At 43.5% G+C, this 25057-nt stretch overlaps 1 protein-coding gene across 3 annotated transcripts in view; it reads left to right on the top strand.

Moving 5' to 3' along the window:
• RANBP3 (RAN binding protein 3) overlaps nt 1–25057 on the top strand; it is a 56680-nt gene that overhangs the window by 1895 nt on the left and 29728 nt on the right. For 2 of the 3 annotated variants that reach the window (XM_075444384.1, XM_075444385.1), the window contains exon 2: nt 9600–9655. In XM_075444384.1, the coding sequence (XP_075300499.1) occupies nt 9600–9655 (56 nt within the window). Of the gene's footprint in view, nt 1–9599; nt 9656–13169; nt 13199–25057 lie in introns of those variants that run through there. The other variant, XM_075444386.1, reaches the window with a different exon arrangement.

Consider the following 25057-nt stretch of genomic DNA (forward strand, 5'->3'; position numbering starts at 1 on the left):
CTGGAATTGGCATCCTTCTGCAGAAAGTCAGTGGATTCCATAGTCTTGCTACTTGCCTTGTTTGTTGACTCTGACATGGCAATGATGTTCTCAGGTGACTTGGATTGTTTTCTCCTCATTCTTAAACACATCAATCTGCTTTATCTTTGCAGTGCTGTAGGTGAATGTTTTATTTCCTTGTGCCCAGGTATTTTAATTCGAATATATGAAGTGACTGTTTTGGTACTGATAATTCTTTGATCTGCTTCATATAAGTCATTGTGATCTGCTTCATATCAATCTTCTCTTGTTTGAAGTATTTGATAGCTAAATGTTCATGTTCACAAATCGAGTGAGGTGAAACCAAACCTCTTAATATTCCTTAATCTTGATTGATCTGTACGACAGGGCTGTCTCCATCGTACTTCACCATGAGGTGTAAAGCTAAGTATTTGACACATAGACACAAGTACCTAGAAGGAAGTTTCAGTCATTCTTGCAGGTTGTTTATGCTTAGTGTGTTTGAACAATAGCTTTTCTTGTCTGTTTACACAAGTGAAACTCACTTAGACTGTTACCTGTTTGATTACTATGTCAAACCTTCTTCTGGCCTTGAAAAGTGCTGGTGTGTCAGTCTGTGTCCTTTCCTCTTACTATCACAAAGGTCTTTTAACCTGTCATTTTTACCATGGCACCCCTTTGTTTCAATGCATTTGTTGGTTTTTCCTTTTCCAACAGTATATTGGTTGTCTTTACCTGCTAGATTCTAATGTCTCTCTTAGGCTATTGTCTATCTTAAATCACCACTGAGATGTCAATACTGCCTCCAAGTAGGCATTGTGCCAACGTCCTTTAACCCTGCAAACTATTTTAATGGATGATCTTTCCGTGATGCATTTCTTCAAAGCTACAAGCATTCCCTCTGATATTCTCATAACTGCTTCATTTTCTTCATTCTAATTGTTCCTTGATTTTTTTTTTCCATTCACTTGTCTTTCCTTTTGCTTTAGTGAGTAGGTGAAACTATACACATACCTCTTTGTAGGGGTTTGATGCCAAGCTGTGTCTTGGCAGAAGGTTGTTGGATTAAGGGGGTCCTCTGCTGCCGAGAAGGGGGGTGAAGGACTTTCCAAAGAAGTTTGTACTGGGAAGTTTCCTAGGAACAGGTCCTGGTCTTGGCACTGCCCCTCAGCAGAGGAGGAGGTGAGCCGGTAAGTGCGGAGCTAATGAAGAGGAGGAGAGAGTAACTTCTCCCCGGCTGTGTGAAGTTTGATCGACTTTGTCACAAAGATTTAGTGATGTTGTGGTGAAGGCTTTGGTCTGGCACTGTGAGAAGTTTGATCATAGAACACCAGCATTTTGGAATGGTGGGCACAATTGTTAGTGTTACTGCTGTGTAAAGACGTTACTGAATGGTGTTAGACATTTTCTCTGAAGTCTTTGTTACGATGTTTTTTGTTGGTATTCATTCTAGCTGGATCACATCTTAAAACTGACACTTCATGCATGTGGCAGTGAGGTATCGTGGAGAAGTAGACAACTTCCCGTCAGGCATATATTCATGTAAACTGAATGCTTTTCTCATTAACTTGCTGTTAATACACAACTAGTAATTTGTCTGTATATAACTTGTTGCTGAGGCTGCCCTTTAGATGATGGGATCTCCTTGTGTTGAGAATGAATTACTTTATCACCTTCCAGTCATTGAAAAGGTACACGTTTTTTTCAGGGCTAAAACTTGATGGCTTTCTTCACATTTCCCTTGCAGGAGGTGCCTGCACCACCTGTGTTGGCAAACTCTCTCCTTATACACCGAACAGTTTATTTTGCTTTATGAAATTGCTAAGCATACAGTTCGTGATCATAAGAAGTTTACTGTGTGTTACTGCCATCAATGTACAGAAGAAAAGAGAATCGAAGCAGTTCCTTGCAGAGGAGCACAAGTACCGTTCCTTTGCCAGACTTGTATGATGCTGACATTGCTTCGGTGCTGTGCCTGGGTTTTTTTGCCCTGACTCTGTAATTCTACTTGCCTTGTGGTAGCTTTTGGAGAGAGTAAGGTATGTTGTTACTTTGAGGGGAAAAGCTGGCATGCACCGCTTCTCCTGATGTTTGCAGACCCTATAAACAAGATCTTTTTTCCCCCATGGTGATTTTCTTCACATAAACTAGTGGATGCAAGGTTAGACTGAGTCATTTGTTTTGTTGGGGTTTCTTTGAGGTATGCTAATAATTTACACCCAAAGTCCATAAAGTACTATTGCATTTACAGGATAGAACTGTCTAAATACTTCAATTTTTGTTAACACTTTTTGGAGTTCTTTAGAAATGTTTTATCTGCATTGCGAAGCAGTTGGGCTGCCTCATGGTTTTCTTCTTCCTGTCATGTAAAAATAAGCTTTCATTTCTGACTTGTAACATTTGCTTTGTGTGAAGTACCTGAGCTGAAATAGTAAAATTACCTCATGCAGAAGGTAACTTATTTCTCGTAATGCTGCAAGAGCTTGGGAAATGAAATAATGCCTGCTCTGCAAACACAAGAGGTGTGTGCTTTAAATATAATGTATGGAATTTTTATTTCATCTTAAATATGTGAAAGGCATTCTACTTGCCCATGCCAGCTGCGGAGGTACTGTCTGGAAGTAGCCTGCTTACTCATGCTGTAGGGGACAAAAACAAAGGGTTTGAAGGTGAACAAGAACATCAGATGCTTAATTCATAAAAAGCAACGTATCAACATTTTGAAAATGAGGCAGAGCTATCTTCTTTTCTGATGTCAGTTATGTTCAGCGTGTTGACATCACTTGTGAGGTCTGGCTGTAAATGATCCAGTCGTGTTTCTTGCACTTTCTGACATGAAGTACGATTGGACTTTGCTTGTGGGGCCCTTCTTGGAGATCAGCTGTTGGGGTGGGCAGCCTGCTCATTGCTTTCAGTCCACTCCTAGCTATTGCAAGACAAAACAGTCTCATTTTGTTATCAACACCTTTACAGTTTTGTAATGCTGCAGATTGCCCATATCTCTTTTAATATGTTTTTTTAAACATGATTATTCTGCTTGTTATAAGTTAAATAGTATTAAGGTGAAAAATACGTTTTTGCGGCCTGAGCTGTTCAAATAAGCATAATTAAACTTAACTTTGAACTTAAATTTTTCTTGACCCTCAGATAAGCCTTTCACAAGCAATGAATTACCACCCTGAATATTTCTGGCGAGTTAACAACCTAATTGCTGTTCTCCTTTTTAACACATTGTTCACAGGTGTGATCTACTTTTTCTCTCAGGTGATGTATTGTAGTGAGCTGAAGTCAGAGCAGCTGTTCTCAGCTTGCATGCTTTTAGTGTTGAGGATTGCTGCTTCAGATCCAAGCAAGGACTTACTTGCCTGGAAGTTTCTCAGTGGGGTGTTATGTTTTTTTCTTTTTTGCCTCTCATACAGGTTTCTATGTAGTCGGGCACTATAGCACTTTTAAACATAATTTGGAGTAAATTTAAAGAGAGAATGTTCGAAACAGTGTAGTTCTTAGCTTTAAAAGTAAATTCACCCCGTAATAACCTGGCTACATTGAGTCCAGTGAGGAGTTGAGAATCGTTTTCATGACATGAGGCCTGTGTTCCTTCTATAACCGAAAGATTCATTTGAGTTGCCAAGATGGTTGGTGATCTGGGCAGCATGACCTGTGAGAAGAGGCTGGAGGAACTGGACTTGTTTAGCCTAGAGGAGAGAAGGCTTCAGAGGCACGTATGGAGCTTTCCAGGGTCTTTGAGGAGGTTGTTAAAAGGCAGAGCCAGGCTCATCACAGTGGTGTGTGTTGGAAGGACAAAAGAAACATGGAATGAGGTGTTCAGACTGGAGATAGGGAGAAGGTTTTTGGGATTGGGGTTTTTTTGCAATAAGGACAATTAAGCAGTAGAAGAGATTACCCTGGAAGGCTGCTCAGCCTCCATCCTTTCAACTTAAGACCAGACTGGATAACCTGATTAACCTGGTCTGACTTTGTAGCTGACCTTACTCGGAGCAGGAGGTTGACCTGGAGACCTCCCGTGGTCACTTTTAACTGGGATTATCCTGTGCTTTTATGGTAGAGACACAATGGGCTCAGTGGCAAAGCAGAACAACACTTTCTTGGCCTCTGTCACTGCTTTGCCATGGGATTTACCCTGGGAGCCTGGTAACACTACAGAGAAATGCACCTCTGGTATACCAGTTTTTGGTGTTTTTCCCCTCATTTTGTGCAGTTTTACTTTGTCTTTTCACTTATGTGGCCTTCAAATGTGGATTCAAAGGGGACGTGGTTTTAGGATCTATACACTCAAAATACCCGTTGGATTTTTCAGTAATGGATCACTTCATGCTGCAATGAAGGTTTTAGCCTTTGTATTGTAAAAAGAACTATTATGGCTGTGCCACCGACTGCTGTGGTTGCACTGGTGTGAATGAGTGGAGAGGTGAAACCAGGCCGTGTTTTGTCAAGCTGCAGGAAATGTGGTTGACATCGCAGAGTTTGGTACAGCTACAAATGGTCACTTATTAGAGTTCAAAATCTCACATAAAATACTAGCTATGACTCGAAGACGATAGCTCTGCCTGAGCCATTGAGGTAGCATTTTCTGTTTGTGTTTTGGTTTCCAATTCCTGAGAAGCAAGCTGAGTAGGTTTAATATTACATACATTTTTCTGACAGCACATAGGGCATATATTGATCGTTAGTGACTCGACAGTGAAATATGTTAAAGGAGTTTAGCCTGTGAAGGCCAGCTCTTGAGGTTTTTGTAATTAGTCATGCAGGTTGAAATGTCTGAAACATAAATAAACTGCAGGAAGGAGTTTTGTGGATTCAGTCGCTTTTCAGGCTGGTTTCACAGAATCACAGAATGGTAGGGGTTGGAAGGGACCTCTGTGGGTCATCTAGTCCAACCCTCCTGCCGAAGCAGGGTCACCTACAGCAGGCTGCACAGGACCTTGCCCAGGCGGGTCTTGAATATCTCCAGAGAAGGAGACTCCACAGCCTCCCTGGGCAGCCTGGGCCAGGGCTCCGTCACCCTCAGAGGGAAGAAGTTCTTCCTCATGTTCAGATGGAACTTCCTCTGCTTCAGTTTGTGCCCATTGCCCCTTGTCCTGTCGCTGGGCACCACTGAAAAGAGCTTGGCTCCATCCTCCTGACACCCACCCTTCAGATATTTATAAGCATTTGTTAGGTCCCCTCTCAGCCTTCTCTTTTCCAGGCTGAACAAGCCCAGCTCCCTCAGCCTCTCCTCGTAGGAGAGATGTTCCAGTCCCCTCCTCATCCTCGTAGCCCTGCGCTGGACTCTCTCCAGTAGCTCTTCATCTTTCTTGAACTGGGGAGCCCAGAACTGGACACAGTACTCCAGATGAGGCCTCACCAGGGCAGTGTAGAGGGGAAGGAGAACCTCCCTCGACCTGCTGGCCACACTCTTCTTGATGCACCCCAGGATCCCATTGGCCTTCTTGGCAGCCAGGGCACGCTGCTGGCTCATGGTTAACCTGTCGTCCACCAGGACACCCAGGTCCCTCTCCACAGAGCTGCTCTCCAGCAGGGCCGCCCCAGCCTGTACTGGTGCATGGTGTTGTTCCTCCCCAGGTGCAGGACCCTGCATTTGCCTTTGTTGAATCTCATCAGGTTCCTCTCTGCCCAACTTTCCAGCCTGTCCAGGTCACGCTGAATGGCAGCACAGCCTGCCCGTGTGTCTACCACACCTCCCAGTTTGGTGTCATCAGCAAACTTGCTGAGGGTACATTCTAACTCTTCATCCAGGTCATTGATGAAGAAGTCAAACAAGGCTGGGCCCAGTACTGACCCCTGAGGGATAGCACTGGTTACCAGCCTCTAACTAGACTCTGCCACTGATGACAACCCCCTGAGCTCTGCCATTCAGCCAGTTCTCAATCCACCTCACCGACCACTCATCCACTCCACACTTCCTGAGATTCCCTAGGAGGATATCATGGGAGACTGTGTCGTTTGACAGCCTACTGCTATTCAGAAGAAACTCAGCGGGTTGTGTGAGTTCTAGATATTCAGATTGGGGACTTATTGTCTCTGACTAATTACTGAAGGTCTGCTTTCCTCCTTACGTGCTTGGGCTTTCTCAGAACAACTTTACTGAGACCGACTTAGTTAGAAAATTGACATTGTTTCTGCATCTCCCGCTCCTTGTTTTGCCTTGTTTCTGCCTGTCTGGAGAAAACCCAAGTCTGTTCCACAATTTTTGAGAACTATATGCTGTGTCTGTTTATCTCATAGGTGAAGGAGAAGATCTCATTCTTTTACACGTATTGTACCAGAAGGTTGAAGGGTTTTTTTCCTTCCTTTATCCTGCTGTATTTTTGCCTTTAACTTGATAACAGTTCTGTCGACCCCACAGATCCATTTTACTGGAGGTCATCCTTCAGACACCTTGGTGGAACGGAAGCATGCTCGCCAAGTGAGAATATGACCATCCACCTCCGATGTTGGCTATTACAAACAACAGTGTCATTCTCATTTCAAAGCAGCACTTAATACGCTGCCATGCTCACCATGTGGGGGTGGAAAAACCCCAAGAACTACCTAACATATGCATTTCTGTTCTACAAAAATAAAACCTATTGGGGTGGTTCTTCAGTTGATAGGAAAACATGGTTTGTGTAAGTGCTTTTGTAGGAAAAACATTAAATACTAGAAAGCTCTTTATCTAGTACATAAATGTATTCAAAAAACATGACTAGGAATCAGAACTGAAAGCTGAAGCCAGACATTTGAATGGGAAATTTGGCACTGGAGTTTTTTACCAAGTGAGATAATGGATGATTGAGGGCAATAATACTTCGGTTTTAATGTCTTCAATAATTGATGCCTTTGATGAAAATGTTTCCCCAAAACAATAAGGCTCAGAAAAATATGCAGCGTTTAATGAAGGTGGTTGGATTAGACAGTCTAGTGATCCCTGCTTGCCTTGGGCTAGAATTAGGGAAACGTTTCCAGCATTGTGGTCTTGTTGCAGACTTTAGAAAGGACATGGCGAACAAGCATTCCTGTGTGAAGAACATGCCTGACGAAGCACTGGTACGGTTGGTAGCTGTGAGTGCTTACTGTCTTGCCGTCGTTCCTGCCGGATGCCACGTGGTGGTTGGTCTCGCAGCCAGCCAGAGTAATAGTGAGATTCCTAGATACTGAGTCCTGGAGAACTGTCTTCCTTCAGTGGATAGCAGCTCTCATAGGTTGTGGAAGAGTGTTCTTTTTTCCACCTTGACTACTAGCTTCTTTTCCCAGTCTTGTTTGTTGTAGCTGGATGCAATCTCAAACATCTGGTTTTTTTCACTCCATTTTCTTCTGTGGTGCTTCTGTCCAATATTTTTTTTCTTGTGAGCGTTCTGCTGTTCCTGGCGTCTCTGTTGTTTTTTTTTTTTTTTTCCCCTGAGTGCTCAGTTTTCCATCACCAGACTTCATCTCCTATTTCGTCCTGTTTCTTTGCATCAGCTTCTTTGGCTCCCAGTTTGTCTTCTGCCGGGCATCCCGTGTTTCCCCTGCACTTTGCATTGTTGTTAGATCTGCTTTTTTTATTGTTTACTTTCTTCTCTCTCGGTACTTCAGTCCCTTAAGCACTGAGTAGACAAGTAGTTCTTTCCTGTTCGGTCCTCTTTATCTGTGGCATTTGGTACAGAAGTCTCTTGTATGTTGTGCATTACACAATCAATCCCGCTTTCGGGCAGATCTCCAAACGGGAAGAGCACTAATACAGGATTTTGTTGACTGGTTTGGCAGTCGTGGATAGAAGAAGTTTGGTGAAATGCATGCTACTTGTTGCTGTAATTATAGCATTAATGAATACTAAAGTGTACCAAACATGGTAAAGAAATGAACATCTGTTTTAAGCAAAGGGTTAAAAGCTTGGACCTCACACGAGTGGCGTCTCCCACAGGCAGGGTAGGCTGAGGCCAAGGGAATCGAGGGGGGTCCCTCCCTTGTTTCGACAGAGTCTGGGTTTTGGGACAGGTATAGCAATTAAGTATTGGTTGATGACCTTTGGGAATTCATTTTTGAAATAGATTGTCTGCATTGCTCTCATTAATAAGCATTTTTAAGATTCAGCAGTATTCGATGGATAGAAGAACTTGGAAAATAAAGGAAAAAAGCAGGCAAAATGCTGTAGAAAGGAGCTGTATTTCTTGATTAATTTTACCTTTTGTAAAACAAGTTATGCCAGTCTAGCAATGTTTTTGCTGGGTTATCTTTCTGAGTTAGACCCACAGAAGAGTGGAAAGAGGCTTTTCTGCCCTCACAAATAAATGCACAGAGTTCTTGGTATATTTTTTATAGTTTTTGTGTTTGTCAGGTAAATTTTCACTTCTTCAGCTAAACTGATCGAATAGCCAGCAGTGCCCAAGGGGACAGTCCCACCTGCTTTTGCTTGCACGCTGACCCAGGTGCTTTACTGATGCTGGAGCTGATTTGTGGAGAGTTTTGCGATACTGTCATTTTAGGTGCAAGGTAATTCTTCCTGATGGCCTTAGATTTCTTTTTTTTATGGTAGCCTTTCAAGTTCTAAAAGTTTTAAAAATTTTAATTTTCTTAAATGTCTAGTCTTGTTTGTAAGATTGGATAATTGCAAAGGTGGAACTTTTGCAAAGAAATTAGCCAAAATACAGCTCTCCCAGAACACCGTTGTTTCACAACAGTCTCACTCTGGAGGCAGACTTAAATGTTGTCCTCATCTTTCGCCCTACAAACACATCAGAGGGTTGCTGAGTGCATAGCGTGTGTGAAGTTTCTCTTCAGATATAACTCCTGCATGAGGTGTGTCCGTTTGAACTCTTGGGAAAGTTCACTTCTGCTTTATCGTCCTCCCCCCCTTTTTTATTTTTGGTCATTAAGGACATTGAGGTAGTTCTGAGGCCATTAAGGACAATGGAAAACATGCACTCATTCTAGAAATTCATTCTGTTCTTGAAGACTAAATGTTGATGTGCTTATTTAGAAAATAGTGTCCCACTAAGATTTGGTTGGGAACTTCAAGTAGAAAGCAGATGTGCTGTTAAATTCTGCAGAAAAGACTGGTTCCTCTGTAATAATATGCACAGAATGTTTGGCTTCAATTGTAGACCTGCAAACGTGTGAAGTTTTAGGACCTTTCTGAAGGTTTCAGTGATAATGAAATACAAGTATAATGAAGCATCAGTTACACCCCTTTCTTAAAGGTCACATGTGAGTGTGTACAGCAAAACTCCCTTTGCATTGGTGTATTACTCTGGGGGAGGAAAAGCCTTTGCCTGCGAAACTTATGTGTGTTCAGAAAGTAAACCACTGCAGCAGGGGGCCTTTTCCTCCTGATGTACCTGAGTACAATACAAGTACTGGTCTGAAATAGAGACATCTGGAGGGAAAAGACAAATAGCTTTCAGACATCGGTTGTATTGTTGTTCTTAAAAACTCCTCCTTCCTTTTGAAGATCAAGTCCTTATAATTGTGTTACCAGGATCCAGTGGAAACAATTTGTGTAACTGAGATTTAACTGTGTTAGGGATTCATTGTTGGTAAAAGCATCTAGAACATAACATGTTTATATTAGTCAATAATGAATGTGGTTGGAAAAACCCCAATGATTTCTCTTTTTACAGAAAAACCTGCCATTGCTCCACCTGTCTTTGTATTTCAGAAGGATAAAGCACAGAAGGTAAGGAGATGTTGATATGTTTGTTTGGTTTGTTCTGTAGCCCTGACTCATGCCATGGTGAGCAGCCGTTTGTCTGTATCATTTTGAAGTCGAAGGTGGGTAACAGAACATTAACATTATTAATGGGCATTGGGTGAAAAGGTACTGGAGGGCTAAAAGTGGGAAGCTGTGTGATGGTGGCATGAAATGGGTAGCTCTTCAGACAGAAGATGGACCAAATCTGGCAGAAAGTGTTCAACACTGTGCCTTGAAAGCGACAGATGCCGAAGAAGTGCGGACAGTTGAAGTTGCATGAGAAAACTGTAAAGCTTCTGTTTCTGGTAATAGATTTAAGACAAAGCAAAGAAAACGGTGGTCTAGATTATTGCTTTCCACCTCAGTATGTTTAAATACGTCATATCTTTGGTTAGTAAGCTGTGAAGTGTCTGATTACCTTGGAAAATGGTAATCCTGTGCCCTCCCCCATCCCTTCCGTGCGTTCCTGGCCCCTGCCCTTGGGTCTGCAGTAGCAGTTACGCAGTGTGGAGGTACATTGGAGCTGTGCTGTAATCTGTGGGTGAGCTTGCGTTGGACCAGGAGGTTGGTACAGCTGTGGCCACAGAAGGAGTATAGCTCAGGAGAGAAATGAGAGCTGAAGGAATGAGCAGGACTCTAGCTTTAGAAGAAATTGCTGTTAAATTGAAATAGATGTAATGGAAAGCTGTGGCCATGAGGACGCAGTGCAGTGTAGTTGGTGTTTCTTTTCACTTTGAAAGTGGCACACAAAATGTTACGGATGAGTGCTAGGTGTAGTTTTCCTTACTTTTTCTTTTCCAAACAGTAAGCCTTCCAGTTTTTTATATTGTAAAAATATTTTCAGTGAAAGAAATTGATTAGAATCTCAATATGTTGTGGTATTTAATTCTGCCTGGTTAATAGTAAAAGCTGTTAACATTCGGGAAAAAAAAAAAATCAAGATTACCCTTGTTTCAGCTGAAGCTGGTGGGAAAGAAGAAAAGTGTGCTCATGTACACATGATTTGCTTTTTGTTGAATCACTGGATTGTTACATTATCTGTGCAATCAGAAAATCTCCTCAACTGTTTGAATAGAAATACTGAACCATTTTGCAGTTGGTAGCTTTTCTTTGGTTTGGAACGAGTACCAGATTGGAGCTTTCTCACGGGTTTAGTAGTTGTATTCCTCAGCAGGAGCTTGAAATCTTTTGTCAGCTTGGAAAAGGTTTAAATCTGTTCTTGTAATATTAGCTAATCAAATTAAATATGTCTTAGGGTAAACACTTCCGAGATGTTCGTTCCAGTTACCTTTTTTTTACAGTGACCATTTACACGTACTTCGGAACGAGGGGGAGTGCTAGTGTTTGCGCTGTTGGTTTGGATCGTGTTGTTTCCTTCTAGGAAACAGCTCCCCATCACCCACTGTTGCTTCGACTGTTCCTGAAGTCCCTTCTGCGTTGCACCATGGTGGGTTTTCTCTGCAGGTGTCCTTTAACCTGACACTGCTTCCACGGTTAGTCTGGAAGCAGTGATCACGGGAAGTGTGCGACCCTGGCAGAGCGATGTGGTCCTGTGTCCTTTCTTTGCTGGCCTGGTCCTTCAGTGCTGAGCTGGCAAGTCCTGTGCTCCGAAGTTTCTTCGCTGTGTCCCGTCTGCGTGGAGTGTGTACCTCCAGTGGCCTGTACACAGTGCATGCCTTCAGTGTGAGCCTGTGCAAGCTCCTCTGTTGGGCTGTGGGACAGATCTGTTGCACTCTGGTATGTCTCAAGAAAATGTTTGTAAAAAAAATCCTAACTAGAGGCTTAATGTCTTTTTGGGCTGGCAGAGAGGATCCAGGGTTCTAGGGAGAGGAGTCTGTGATTTAGTCCTCTCAGCTGCCTCTGAGGATGCTGAGGACTGGTGATGCCGAGTAGGTAGCTGTGTGTGGGACAGCCTCTGCCAGGGCACAGCCTTGGTGGGATGGAGGGACCGTGTGTGATGGGGCCTGTGCGTGAGCCAAGCAGCTGGAAGGCACAGGGGTTAGAAATGAGTTGGGAATTGATCTGAATACAAAGTGGTGTTGGTGCTTGAGAGGCGGCCAGCTGCGGTCAGTATGGGCATAGAATAGGTCTGGCTTGGCTGGGGAACAGGACTTGTTCGTTGAAGCAGATCATGAAGAGTCTGCCAATGGCATCTGTCACTTGGTTGCTGATTTCCAAAGTGTAATACATCTAGTAACAAATGTAAGTGTAATGTTCAACTGTGTAATGTGTGGAGATGAACAGTTTCCTTAAAAAGGAGGAGGGGAGTGGTTAATAATCATTTCAGTAGCTTACACTGTGTGTATCTGCGACTGGAGAAAGAGTGAGAGAAGCATCAGTGCTGTGCTTCTTGCTGTTTTATTAAATAAAGGGCTCAAGCCTGCTTGTTGCTTATGCCAGTGGCTGGTTTTTGTAGTGTTGATACAATAGTAATAGAGTCAGAATACAGTGCTGTCAGCCAAAAGGAACAGCCACTTAATATATGCTCTATATGAGAACCTGGCATTCAGGCCAGCTGAGTGTCCCTTAAATCAACTTAGCCCAGAAAAGGTGACTCGCTGGGTTGAGACCTTCACTGTATTTTTGGGAAGACTTGACAGCGAAGTGTTACAGTTAATAGTTAACGCCGTGACTGTTTCCATTCAAGGCGCCTGGGTAAGTGCGTTGCCTGCCACAAAAGGTTATCCTTACTGAAGTTAACAAGGAAAATGTATTAACAGCGGAGTTCTGCCTAGAGCAACGGTTTGAAGAAAATGCAAAAGTAATTTGAAATAGCTGACAAACAGCACACTTCTAAAATATGTAATTCATGTATGTGAAGTACAATTTTAATTTAACAGAATGTCTGTCTCCTGACTTTCTTCTGGAGCTGTAAGCAAAGTGTTCATGGAGGCTCTTCTGCTCCGACACAGCAATCTGACAGTAGGCTGAGAGTGAGGAGAAGGCTTTGTGTTGTGTGTTCAATTAACTGTCCATGATGATTGTGTAGATGTTTGCCTAGTGCTCTTCTACATCAAACAGGACATCCTGAGCAGAATTATTTTGTTGCAGTGTATACAGGCCCTGTCAGTATTAGGGCCAGGCTGATACTGCTCGGTGATCTTAACTGACTTTGCTGGAGCTAGCATTGTCTACTATTGAGTTAAAGAACGTTATTTTTCCAGAAATCTCTACTGAAGTTTGTGCTAGTAAGGTGTCAGACATCTGTTTCTCCATTAGAAGATGGAAAATATTCAGCATGTTTCAGGACAAAATGCATACTGGTCTGCAAACTAATTAACTGGTCGTTCCAGCTAAGGTTATGTACAGTTTAGTAAAACATCAGAACCTGCAGTTTGCCATGTTTGTTTAGAAGGGACAAAAGGTGCTTGGTGTTCAGAATGATACTTCTTAATTTTGCTTTCAGTGAGGAACTTCTGGTTGTTGTCTTTTGCAGTTAAAAAGACAGGATTAGTCTATCTGTTCTGATTTTCATTACAGATATCAATTAATGGTGGATATCAAGTTGGCTGTTTCCACACTTGTTGAGTGAGTCTCCATTTTCATTATTTTCGTATCTCCTTACCTCTGAGAACTATTTTTACAGTGTGTGAAACAGAGATAGTTCTTGCAAGTATCTGAATGATACCATCCAAATATTTTCGTTGTTTGTATGCTGCTATTCATTTTCTGACAAGTAGAGCTGCTAGTGCTGACACTTGTTAGAAAATTGCATCAGCTTAGGAAGACTCATAGCTGTTAAGATATGAAAGCAACATGAGGTCCTGACCTCACTATGGTAAGCATAGAATATTACTGCTACTAAGTTATCTATGCTGAGAAGTTGTACATTAACTATACCGTGCTTTTCATAGCACTTTTTGAATTAAAGATTTCAATGGATACATACAGCTTTTTCTATGATTAATTTTTGTCACTTGTTAGGCTTGTGTTTCTGCTCTGAAACGAATTTTAACTTCTGCCATAAAACCATTTCATGTAACCTGTGGCCAGAAACTGTCATGAAGTCAGGTTATGAAGTTAAAAGTTAACATGCATTTCTGGGGTCAAAGTATTCTGAAGTCTTTCTTGCGTTTACGTATTTTTAAGTGGATATAATAGCTCAAAGAAATTTAAGCAATTTATCCAGAAACGCTTTTAAAGTGGTGTCCTTTGTTCTGCACACGTGAGCTGTGATCTTCCGGTTGTTATTGATTCTCGCAATACGAGCATCATCGTGAGTCCCTAGTCATAAGTACTACAAAATGTAGATGCTCAACTCAGATTTTAAAAATATTTTTGCACTTTAAAATGAGCCATTGTCTAATATGTTGCTTGCACCTTGTCCTCTTCCCTCCACCAGCCTGGCTTGGGGGCAGTGGTAGAATATAGGAAAGAACACTTTATTTCTAGCTTGCTGTATGACGAGTTTCGGTCGGTGTGCTGCTTTCTGTAGGTGAATTGATAGTGGCGAGCTTTTAAGGATGGCTCTGAAGGAAGAGAAGTTACATATGTGGGTCACATCCCATACCAAAGTGGTGCTACAAGATGATGCAAAGAGTTTAAGGGGTAACTGGCACCTGGGTCGTGAAGTTAAAGGGGTAGTTCTGGGATGAATGAGGATTTGTGTCCTTGAGTTGTTACATCTGTCATCGTGGTCTTAACTGTGGAGCTTTAAAAATAGATGTGGAGTTGTAAAAGTGATTTAAGTGATTAGAAAGATGGCATTCCCATGTCGTCTGGAGAGCAAGATCAGGAATTTAGCAAAGAGAAAATTGTATTGGACAATGCATAAATTAGGGGTTGGTTGGAGTCCTGGTTTGATGTAGTGTGGTTTGGAACTGCCTGGGTTTTGGTGATTTGAGGAGGTCCATGGTTAGAAAGTGTTGTCTGTGCTGTGGGCATGACTTGTAGGTCTGGTATGGTGGCAGAGAGAACTGTGGAGGAAGTAACCTGTGTAGGGAGAGGCGACTGTCTCCTTTCCCAAGCTCTCTTCACATCCTTAGCACAGCTGCCGAGAGATTTTGGTAGGGAGACCTAGTTGAACTGTGGTGTAAGTCGATAGTATACTTAAGCAGTTAAAATTAATGCTTAAGAGTTTATAACTGTGGATGTATTGCTGTACTGCTGCGCTCAGAAGAACGGTTACAAATGTATTTGGAGAGGACAGTTGTGCAAGGCAAAGCTTAGAGGAATATAGAGAGGCTGGTAATGGCAAAGGGTGCTGCAAAAACCAGCTAGAGTTGTCCTCAGCTCGAAGCAGGTAAAGACTGAAAAGATGTACTGAGTCTGCGTGGGCCACTGGGTATGGGTGCTAGTTTGGGGAGCATGGGGAAAGGAGGCATGAACAGCACAACTTAGAACTGGGAGGAAAAACTGGTGCGAGAGCATTTGTGCTAGTCTTCATAAAAAAGGAATATGATTTCCTTGCCTGTATTTGGTGTTAGCCTGAGCTTTTATGTTTTTCTTCAGGCCTCTCCTCATTTCCTGCAACGCAGAGGAAGCCAAATCTCCCAGTAGACTTTTATGTATTTAGTCTAGGTGTGTTATTTTTGTGTTTTAATAAAAATAGATGATGTTTGATCTGGCTGAGCAAGGTGAATTTGTGTAGGTGGCTTCCTAACATTATTAATCTCTCCATTGATCTTTGCTTTGGGATTTAAGAGATTTCTGCCAAGTTCTCCCTGGAGCTGTACTTATAAGGAGAGTTTCCCCTAGAGAAGAGGAGGCTCAAGGAGAGACACAAATCATTGCAGACATAAAACAGTACAGCAGAAAGGAAGAGAACGAGCTGTCTTCACATCTCCAGAGAACTTTGAACAAGAACTTAGATCAGAGTGTGTGAAGTTAGGAGATTAGAGAATACTTTCAATAGTAAGCATGACTGAAGACTGAAATGAATTTTAAGAACTTGCAGTTTCCCTTGGATGTGCTTTTGTAGAACAGCTGTACAAACTTGTGTCTGGAGCAGTTTTAGTTTAACAAATCCTTGAGGCCTTTGTTGGTTTTGTCTTCCATGACTTAGACCACATACTGTTCACAAAATTCTGAAACTTGCAATAGGTTTTGATCCATTTAATATATTGATTTTTTAAAAAATATAATTTTATATATTGACCTGGCCAATAAATTCTCATCTTGGCATCAGATTTTTGTGCATGAAGGTGATGATCGGTAATAATTGTTATTTTTGTTTCTGTTCTGAGTCTTGGAGCACATATTCCAGTTTTGCTTAGGATAGAAATCAGATTTATGCCGGAAGATTTCCATGCTTATTTCACTTTTTAAGATACTTGCCACATGTTACAGGAGTTCCTAAAATCTGATGCATGTTTACTTAGCCGATTTTGAAATGTTCTGAACTCTATTGATAGAATTTACTTACAAAATAATTTATTGTCATTTCCACTTTTAAGTGTATAGCACAAGTGTGCATTGAATGTTCTTGCCTCTTCTTGTATTATTATCAATTTTATGATCTGTCGCCAGAAGTCAGCATAAGTTGCTGCTAAGGCTCCTGTTTTTTCCTTTGACTTTCTCCAGCTGCTTGCAGAACCCAAGCGTGTGAGCTGCTGCCATCCGCATGAGCCTCGGACAAGGGGTTCAGGACGGGCTTTTTGTCTGCTTGGGTTTTGTGTTGGTTTTGTGGAACCTGTTATTGCCTGGTTTGGTCTGATGCCTTCCAGCTCTTGCTCGGTGGGAGTCACTGTATTACCATCCTGTACGCCACTCATGATTTCGTAGGTATATTCCAGCTCTTTTTCCCTCCAAAGTCTGTTTATTATAGCTGAAGAATAATAAGGTGTTGAGCTATTTTTATGTGGAAGCACTTCCATACCCTCTTCCTGTGTGTTATTTTGCTCCTTATGGACACTGAATCTTCGTGGTCATCTTCAGCGCCAGAGCCTGCCTGTCTGCAGTTTCCTAATGGTTCCCTGTTGCCTCCAGATCCCTGGTGATGGCCAGCTCATCCTGACGTGCATTCTGGCTGATGACAAGGACGGCCTCCCCCATCCCCATCTCCTGGTGCCGTTCTGGTTATAGCTTTCAGCATTTTCCCCGCTGTGGTTCTTAGGGTCCTGTCCGTGATCCCCCGGGTTCTTCCAAGGCAGTGTGAGCAGTGGCAGGGTTGTCTCCATCCCCTGTGCAGCAGCTGGGCTGGGTCTGTGGGCTGCTCTGTCCTACTGCAGCCACCTCTTCTGTCGTGGTCTGGCTCTCCAGACCGCTGGAGAAGTGGGAAGTCTTTCAGCTAGGAAGTCAAGCAAAGCTGGTTGTGCTGCCAGCTCTCTGTTGATCACGAAGCCAAAAGTGTGCAGATTCTGGTAACTACTGATGAGGCGATAGAGGTTTAAATGTTAAAACATTCTGCGTTGTTGCCTGACAGCTGGAAACCTGGCTGGATCAGCAAGCCCCAAATTGCCTCCCTTGCAGAGGGAGAGCTGCTGCTGTGCGTGCGGCCCCGCTGTCTCTGCTCGGGGCAGCTGAGCTGCCTCTGGCCCTGCGGATGGCGGGGGGAGGTTTGGCAGGACAGGGCAGGTGTGGGGAGAGGTTCGTGTTGTGAGGTGCGTAGGGAGGATTTGGGGCAGCGGAGTGAGGATCAGAGCACAGGTGCAACATAAGCCATGAGGAAGAGCAGATCTTCTGTGCTGCTGCTTGTGTAAATGCTTTTGTGGTTAGTGTGATGCAGGTAACTTGGGACTTAATTCTTGTAGTTTTTCTATAGGTGTCTCCCCTTGAAGGGGAAGAAAACAGTTTGAGTGACGTTTGGAATGCTGTTAATTTTTAAAGTGAGGCTGAGCATAAAAAAGGGACTAGCAGTAGCGGGTATCAAACGTTGAGTGGAGGACTGAGGTGTTTACCCCTCGTCTCTATGTATGAATGACAACAGATGTTGTAAGTGCCCTGGCCAGTTCCAGACAGCCTTTTCATGCTGCTCTTCTGAGCTGAAGAGGTAAGAATAGCAGAGTGCTAGACTTGGCTGAATTTTTGGCAACAAACAAAACGTGCCTTTAACTCTCCTCCCTCGTTCTGTGGGGTTTTAAGTTAGTGTTTGAGTCTGTTAGTAACAGCTTCATATTAAAACCAGAAACTTTTGAAAATACAAAAATCCAGCATCCACAGCTGTACCTGACATAGTTGTCCTCGTTAAATGTATTTTGACTGTTTTACACCTTAATGATAGTAATTTCGTGCAAGACGTACAACTTGAGTAACTTCACTGAACTGAACCTGCTGATGTCATTGCCTGTGTTGCTGTCTTCTCGTAATTGCTTCTGTTTGAGGACAGGCCAAGTCGTAGTGGAAGAACTGTGGGCCCTTAAGATTTAAAAGCCGCTGTTTATTTTTGAGGCTGCTGCTGCTCTGTTTTGCATGGACCTGCGCAGTGCTGAGCATTTTTAGTCTCTCTTCGTTCTGCTGAATGCTTTCTGAGAGCAAGCCAAGGTTATGTGCTTCTGGGTGACATCTTCGCCTAACTGCGTGATTCTCCAGATACTTCACCGTAAGACACCAGGAGGCTTGGCCCACGGATCGCAGCTGGGAGAACGTCCTTGGCCTGCATATTATCCATGGACTATAACGTAGTCCGTTATCACAGTACAGTTGTTCAGGCTCAAAGCCTTTAACTTTCTTGTTCTTCAGATGTGTGCAGAATATGGTAACGCTTAATTTTTGTCCTACAAGTGGGGACCTGCAGCGTTCAATGACCTGAAGGAATGTAAAGAGTCTGTGGCAGAACAGCAAATATCAAATGCCGTTAGTGTGCACTAGCTATCCTATCACGCCCTTCCTTGAAATAGATATGCAAATTTTTTAATTTACGAGAGAAAACATTGGTGTTGCCTTTCAGATAATTCACTGTCATGTGAATATGAGAGGATTGTGTGTCCTGTATGAATGTTAGAATAATGAATTTCCGTGGAGCATTTATATTCAGCTCCACCTCCCTCAGACCTGGTCTGGAGAAGCAGTGACGGACAGTTATTTACAGTACTGGTCTGTTTAATTCTTCTGTCTAAATCTGGGGGTAAAAGCAATTAGCTGTCCTTCAGGCCTTGAGAGGAGGAGTTAAACCCCAACAGCCCCATGGCTGGCAAAATGCTCTTTTGCCAGGGAGACTGATGTTTTTAGCTAACTTACAAAATGCACATTTGTTCCAACTGATGCGTTTTGCAGGGAAGGGAAGCTAATTCAGTCAGCAGGTTCTGTGTGTAGTTTAACTGGTGTCTCAGCAGCAAGCAATTCCTTCTGCCATACTGGGAAAACAATGGAATTTAAAAAGGGATTAGCAGATCCTCTCACTAGGACGACTGCTCTCGTGTTGCAGCCTTGCACTGAAGGGACGTTGTCTTTTCTGCTCCCAGTCCCCTGCAGAGCAAAAAGGTTTGTCGGATTCAGGCGAGGACCCCCAGGGAGAGGTTGAGCCCCCCCCCATGCTCTGAGTCACAAAGAATCAGCTGGTGAGCGTGATTCTGAGAACCCTGCTCCCATTGTTGCATCACTCAGTGCTACCCTGAGTCCTGCTTCTGAAGCCCACCTTGCTCCTATTCACCAAGAAATGGCAGGGGTAAGTGTGAACCTACCAAGTACTTCTGCTGCTGAGGGGATTTACGAAAAAGGTCCCTTCCACTGGAGGAATCTGGTACTGTTAACTCTAGGTATTGCAGCTCGCTGTCTGTCTGGCTCTTTGATCTCAAGTGTTAGCCCCTTCTAAGCTGTTGTTCCAATTAGTAGAAATGAAATTTGTTTGAGACTCCCTAGTGGGTGTGATTATACAGGACACATAATTAAATACAAAATTTGGGGTGTAAACTGTGTGTTTGTTAAGGATGAGAGCTCTTGTAAATGAGTGAGAAAGTGGGTATATGTGAGGGATTTGCTTCAAGCAGCTGGAGGAGGATTGGTTATTCCCTCTGAACTGTAACACTGCAGCTTGACAAAGTGAGCAGCTCATGCTGTGTTTCCACTTGATGTAAACAGGAGCTTGTCATGCCAACCTGCAATGTACTGAACAGGTTAAAAGCAGCAAGAAAGATATTAAAGCAGAATTTTGAATTGAGGTACTTTGCGGGGGGGGGGAATAAAATCAGTACCTGGAGGTAGGAAAAGCTATCAGTGCTGTTCAGATTTTTCTGCTGATGGTGCAGCAAAGTATTTTTTGAAGGATTAGATGGCTAAGTAACTGCTACCGTGCAATATTTCAGAGTGATTTTAAAAGTGTTCCTAATCTTTCTGGTTGGTGGACTAGGTTTTCTTGGTGCAGGTGAGTGTCATTGCTCATAGTGACCACATCCACTAGGCATGTGCTCTTTCACAGATCTTTGCCTGTTAAAACTGCTCCACGCAATCCCTGGGTTGGGTTTGTCATCCTCACCTCCCCCCCCCCCCCCCCCCCCAAGAATGAGCCATTTCAGGTAAACCCAGTGCGGAACGGATTGTCATGCCAAGGTACAAACAGCTGGATGTTAAGCTCCTTTCAGTATCCAGACTGTTGCTTCATGAACTGAAATTTTTGTATTTCAAATTTTTTTAAGGTTAAAGTTTTCAGAGGTTAATATTTTAAAATATAGCTGGCAAATGTAGTCACAGATGACTTATGTCAGTTTTCTATCTGAAATTGCCAGTGTTACTAGAACTGGCCAAGAGAACTGTATTAACCTGACTTTCAGGCACACTGCAGCAAGCAGTCCTTATCTTCGACTTGTTCTCACAGAGCACTGAATCTTACCCCAGTTAGTCCACATATGAAAAAAATTAAAGAACTGAAAATGCTGTTGGGAAATGTATGCAGGAATTATTGGCTATACAGCAGATATCTACACATCCTTGAACTTTACTCCATTCACTTAAATGTATGGAATGGTGCAGTGCTCGGTGTAGGCATGTAACTGGCCTGCATATGCACTGGCAAGTGTTCTTCAGACTGTCCAGTTTGTTAGAGTAAAGCTGTCTCTTACCTTGAGCTGTACAGAAGATCAGTGCTTCTTCAGACTGCTCAGAGGGGTTTGCTGGAGCAGAAGTTTCATGTAATCTTCCCAGGACCTTGGGAAGATGGATGAATTAAGACGGAGTTCGGAAGAACAGACACTGGGTAGTTCTTGTTTACTCTGTGTGGTTTGTGCAGGCACAGGCAGATATTTTTGCTCAGACGTTAAGACAGTGTGGCCAGAGACACGACCTCCTGCAGAGCTGGTGATGATCTTGGCTTCCAGCTGTCTAACCCAAGCCAGCCTACAGCAGTGTGTAGCTGTGCCCGCAGGACTCCGTTGTTGGAGAGGTTCTGGAACAGTTTTTAAGCAACAACCGTGGCAGTTCAATAGTGCTTATATACGTGCAGAGTGTCTGGGTTGCAGACTTGGTGTACCGTGCTCTGAAGTCCTTTCATATATGACTTTTTACAGCTTGCATGTATTTTTCAAAGATAAACCCTGTAAGTGTGCTCTTGCAGATTTCACCTCATCATGTTGAACCTTGTTGCTTTGCCTGGCTGCTCCCTTGCCTTCGCTGTTTCTGCTTTTTTCTGTGAATAAGCAACTGCCAAATTTGCTGATGTTTGTCCCAGTTCTTCACTGTTAGTTTGTTGTAACAACTGTGGGAGGAAGTAATGGGTGTAAAGAAGCAGTGTTTGGACTTCAGTATGGGATGGTTCATTGCTTTCATTGGCACTTTTAAGAAGCAGTTGGCAGCTGTTATAAAGGTAATTTTATTAATTAGAAATGTGTCAGAATTGTTAGGAGCCTCTATTTAGTAGCTTTTCTGTAGCTGGATTTCTAAAAGGAGGGGACGGAGGGAAAAAGTGAAAGATGTCTTCTGTTCTTAAGCGAGGTGTAAACGGTAGGCTGGATTTTGGTGTTACTTGTTCAAGTGTCTCTTCAGCTTCTAATTTCAAAGAACTGAATGGAGACAAATTGAGTCACCTTAATGGTTCCTTATAGAATCATAGAATACTTTGGGTTGGAAGGGACCTTTAAAGGCCACCTAGTCCTACCTCCCAGCCACAAGCGGGGACATCTTCAACTAGGTCAGGCTGCTCAGAGCGCTGTCCAACCTGGCCTTCACTGTTTCCAGGGATGGGGCATCTCCCACCACCCTGGGCAACCTGTGCCTGTGTTTCACCACCCTCGTCATAAAAAATTTCTTCTTACAACTGGTCATAATTTACCCTTTTTTAGTTTAAAACCATTATCCCTTGTCCCATTTCAACAGGCTCTCCTAAAAAGCCTGTCCCCATCTTTCTTATAAGCCCTGTTCAAGTACTGAAAGGCTGCAATAAGGTCTCCTCGGATCATTGCTGGGGCCTCCTCTGGCCCCACTCCAGCAGCTCCAGCTCTGTCCTGTGCTGAGGGCTCCAGAGCTGGACGCAGGACTCCCGGGGGGTCTGAGCAGAGCGGGACAGAGGGGCACAATCCCCTCCCTCGCCCGCTGCCCACGCTGCTGGGGATGCAGCCCAGGGGACGCTCGGCTTTCTGGGCTGCCAGCGCACATTGACGGGTCGTGTTGAGCTTCTCACCAACCAACAGCCCCAGGTCCTTCTCCTCAGGGCTGCTCTCAATCCACCCTGGGTTTGTGCTTTGGATTGCCCCGACCCATGGGCAGGGCCTTGCACTTGGCCTTGCTGAACTTCATGAGGTTCGCACGGGCCCACCTCTGCAGCCTGTCCAGGTCCCTCTGGATGCCATCCCTTCCCTCCTGCGTGTCGACCGCACCACACAGCTTGGTGTCATCGGCAAACTTGCTGAGGGTGCACTCGATCCAACTGCCAATGTTGCTGATAAAGATGTCAAGCAGCACTGGTGCCAGCACCGACCCCTGAGGAACACCACTCCTCACCGGTCTCCACCCTGACATGAAGCCCTTGACCGCAACTCTGAGTGCGACCATGCAGACGATTCCCTCTCCACTGAGTGGTCCAGCCGCCAAATCCATGTCTCTCCAGTTCAGAGACAAGGCTGTCATGCGAGACAGTGTCAAAGGCTTTGTGCAAGTCCAGGTAGATGACATCAGTTACTCTCCCCTTGTCCACCAACATTGTAACCCCATTGTAGAAGGCCACCAAATTTGTCAGGCACGATTTGCCCTTAGTGAAGCCATGCTGGCGGTCACCAGTCACCTTATTTTCCATGGGCCTTAGCATAGTTTCCAGGAGGATTTGCTCCAGGATCTTGCCAAGCACGGAGGTGAGACCGACTGGTCTGTAGCTCCCTGAGTCTTCCTTTTCGCCCTTTTTAAAAATGGGGGAATGAGATGGTCCTGGCTTTCATTTCTGTTGTGTAGTACACTAGTGTAAAACATGTTTTGCTGTGAAGTACAGACTGAGTAGCCTAGAGCCAGAGGCCTGAAATGGAAAGGCTGGACTGCTGTTTATGATTGCTAATTGTAATCTGATGTTTTTTCCAGTCTGTCAGGTGAACTGTTTGTCATGCGTGTGTTCCCCCTCTTTTTGTCTAGTCTCCTCAGCTTCTCCCGAGCAAGCAACACTGGTAAGCAGCCGCTGGCTGCAGCGGTGACTTGCTTTGTCGTGTGGCTTCTTAAGAAAATAAGGCTTCTACTACTACAGTATTTGTGTACTCCCACACCCCCCTGCTATTTACCTTTAGCTCCGTCAGGTTTGTCCAAAGGCGCTGAGAGGTACGGAGACCTTGGCTCTGGATTCCTCTTCGGTCTGTGGGTAGAGGCAGACTAGAGAGGAGAGGAAACTTCTCGCTGCCTCAAGCATTTGACTTCTCACTGCAAGTTGTTCCACATTGTTTGTCATCTAGGTAGGGTTTGTGTAGATCATGTGCATACAGCTGTGTTTTCTTGACAGCCTTCTGTCTAACAATGAAGGAGTTAGGAATATTTTTCAAGATCTGTAATGGTCATTGGTGAAAGCATTCTTATAATGAAAAAAATGAGATTTATCCAAGGTTGAGGAGACCTGATAGATGAATGCCAAAGTAGTGGGGAGTGAATATTGACAGCAAGTGTTTTAATCAAAGCAAGGAAGCGGAGTGGTGTGGTTACTTTACTGAGTGTAACAAAATTAAGTAACAGTTCCCGATAGCGTTGGTAACTCTGCAGTGGAGTAACTCGTGCACATTCTCGTTCATTTGAAAACAGAAAATCAAACCTGGATGTCTTAAACGCTTAGGCAGGAGTTTCAGTACTGAGGCAGACATAAATGAGGTTCTTTGGTCTGTCTGTGCTTGGGGATCAACTGAAGAAATTATGACTTTTTTCTTCCCTGGCCTTTGAATTCCTCAGTCTGTGAAAGATTTAAATCTGTTGTTGCATTTTTCTGGTAGGAGTTATTTGCAAGGTCCGTCCCAACTTCCCCAAGCAAAAGCTGACAGTGTGTGAGTGGGTAAGGATGGGAGGTAACATACCAAATCATCTAGCTATTTAGATGCCTGTGTAGGAAAAAATATATTTGAGAGAAAAGGAAGCCCTTTTTTAGTTCTGTGCAGCATCTACTTTGAGTAGGGCTGGCAATTCCACTACCTGCTGTAACGCTTGTCGTGTGGACTTGTCATACCTTTAATCTCCGAAAACTCCCTGGGTTCGGATGTTGACGCTCCTTGCCCACTAAATGTAGTGATGAGATGTTTAGTTGTGCTTGCATCAGTTAATGAAATAACGATGTGATAATTTGAAGCTGTGCTACACGGGTTTGATGTTTTTTGGATCTGTGTTACTTGAGCATTGAGAACACCGTACCTACTAGCAACAGCTTCAGAAGTTTTTGGAGTTCGGGGGGAAATCACTTGTTGGGTTTTTGAGGATTTTTGCACATAGAGCTCTGTAATTCCATTCTTGCAGATTTCTTACCAAATGGTTTCCTTTTGCTTTTGGGATTTTTGATAAAAATTGAAACAAATTGCTGGTATATGTGACAACATTTTCTGTGAAAAATGGATTTTTTTTTTTTTTTTTTTTTCTGGCTTCAGATGCTGATTGCTGACACAGACAGATGACATCGTGGTTTTCTACTTTAGCCTTATGTTTTGGGAAACTAGTACATGTTGGCGAGGGAGTTGCCTAGTAAGATCATCTTCTGGTAGCGTGGAGTACTTGACCAATTACATAGGCAGAGCGTGGATCATCACGTACGGTATTAATGTGATTGGGCTGATAGATATCTGTGGAGTGGGGGGGGTTGTGTTCCACTAGCTTTTCATTCTCTGTGCTAAAGGTTTTTAAAATACTGGATGAGGATGCTAGTGAGGTAGCTACACTTTTCTATTAATCTAAAACAAAACAGAAACCCCTTAAACTGAATTGCAAAGACAAAATGCAGTGTAAATGGTTTTTTCCGAGAACTGAGTGAAATACTGATAGTACAGTAGTGTCTAGATTCTAAATATATGCAGTGCTAAATAGGAAGTTCTTCTGTCCAAGGTATGTCTTTCAGATGATAGTCCTGTGCAGTCT

Source organism: Opisthocomus hoazin, chromosome 27 (genome assembly GCF_030867145.1).
Source record: "Opisthocomus hoazin isolate bOpiHoa1 chromosome 27, bOpiHoa1.hap1, whole genome shotgun sequence".
Taxonomy (NCBI): Eukaryota; Metazoa; Chordata; class Aves; order Opisthocomiformes; family Opisthocomidae; genus Opisthocomus; species Opisthocomus hoazin.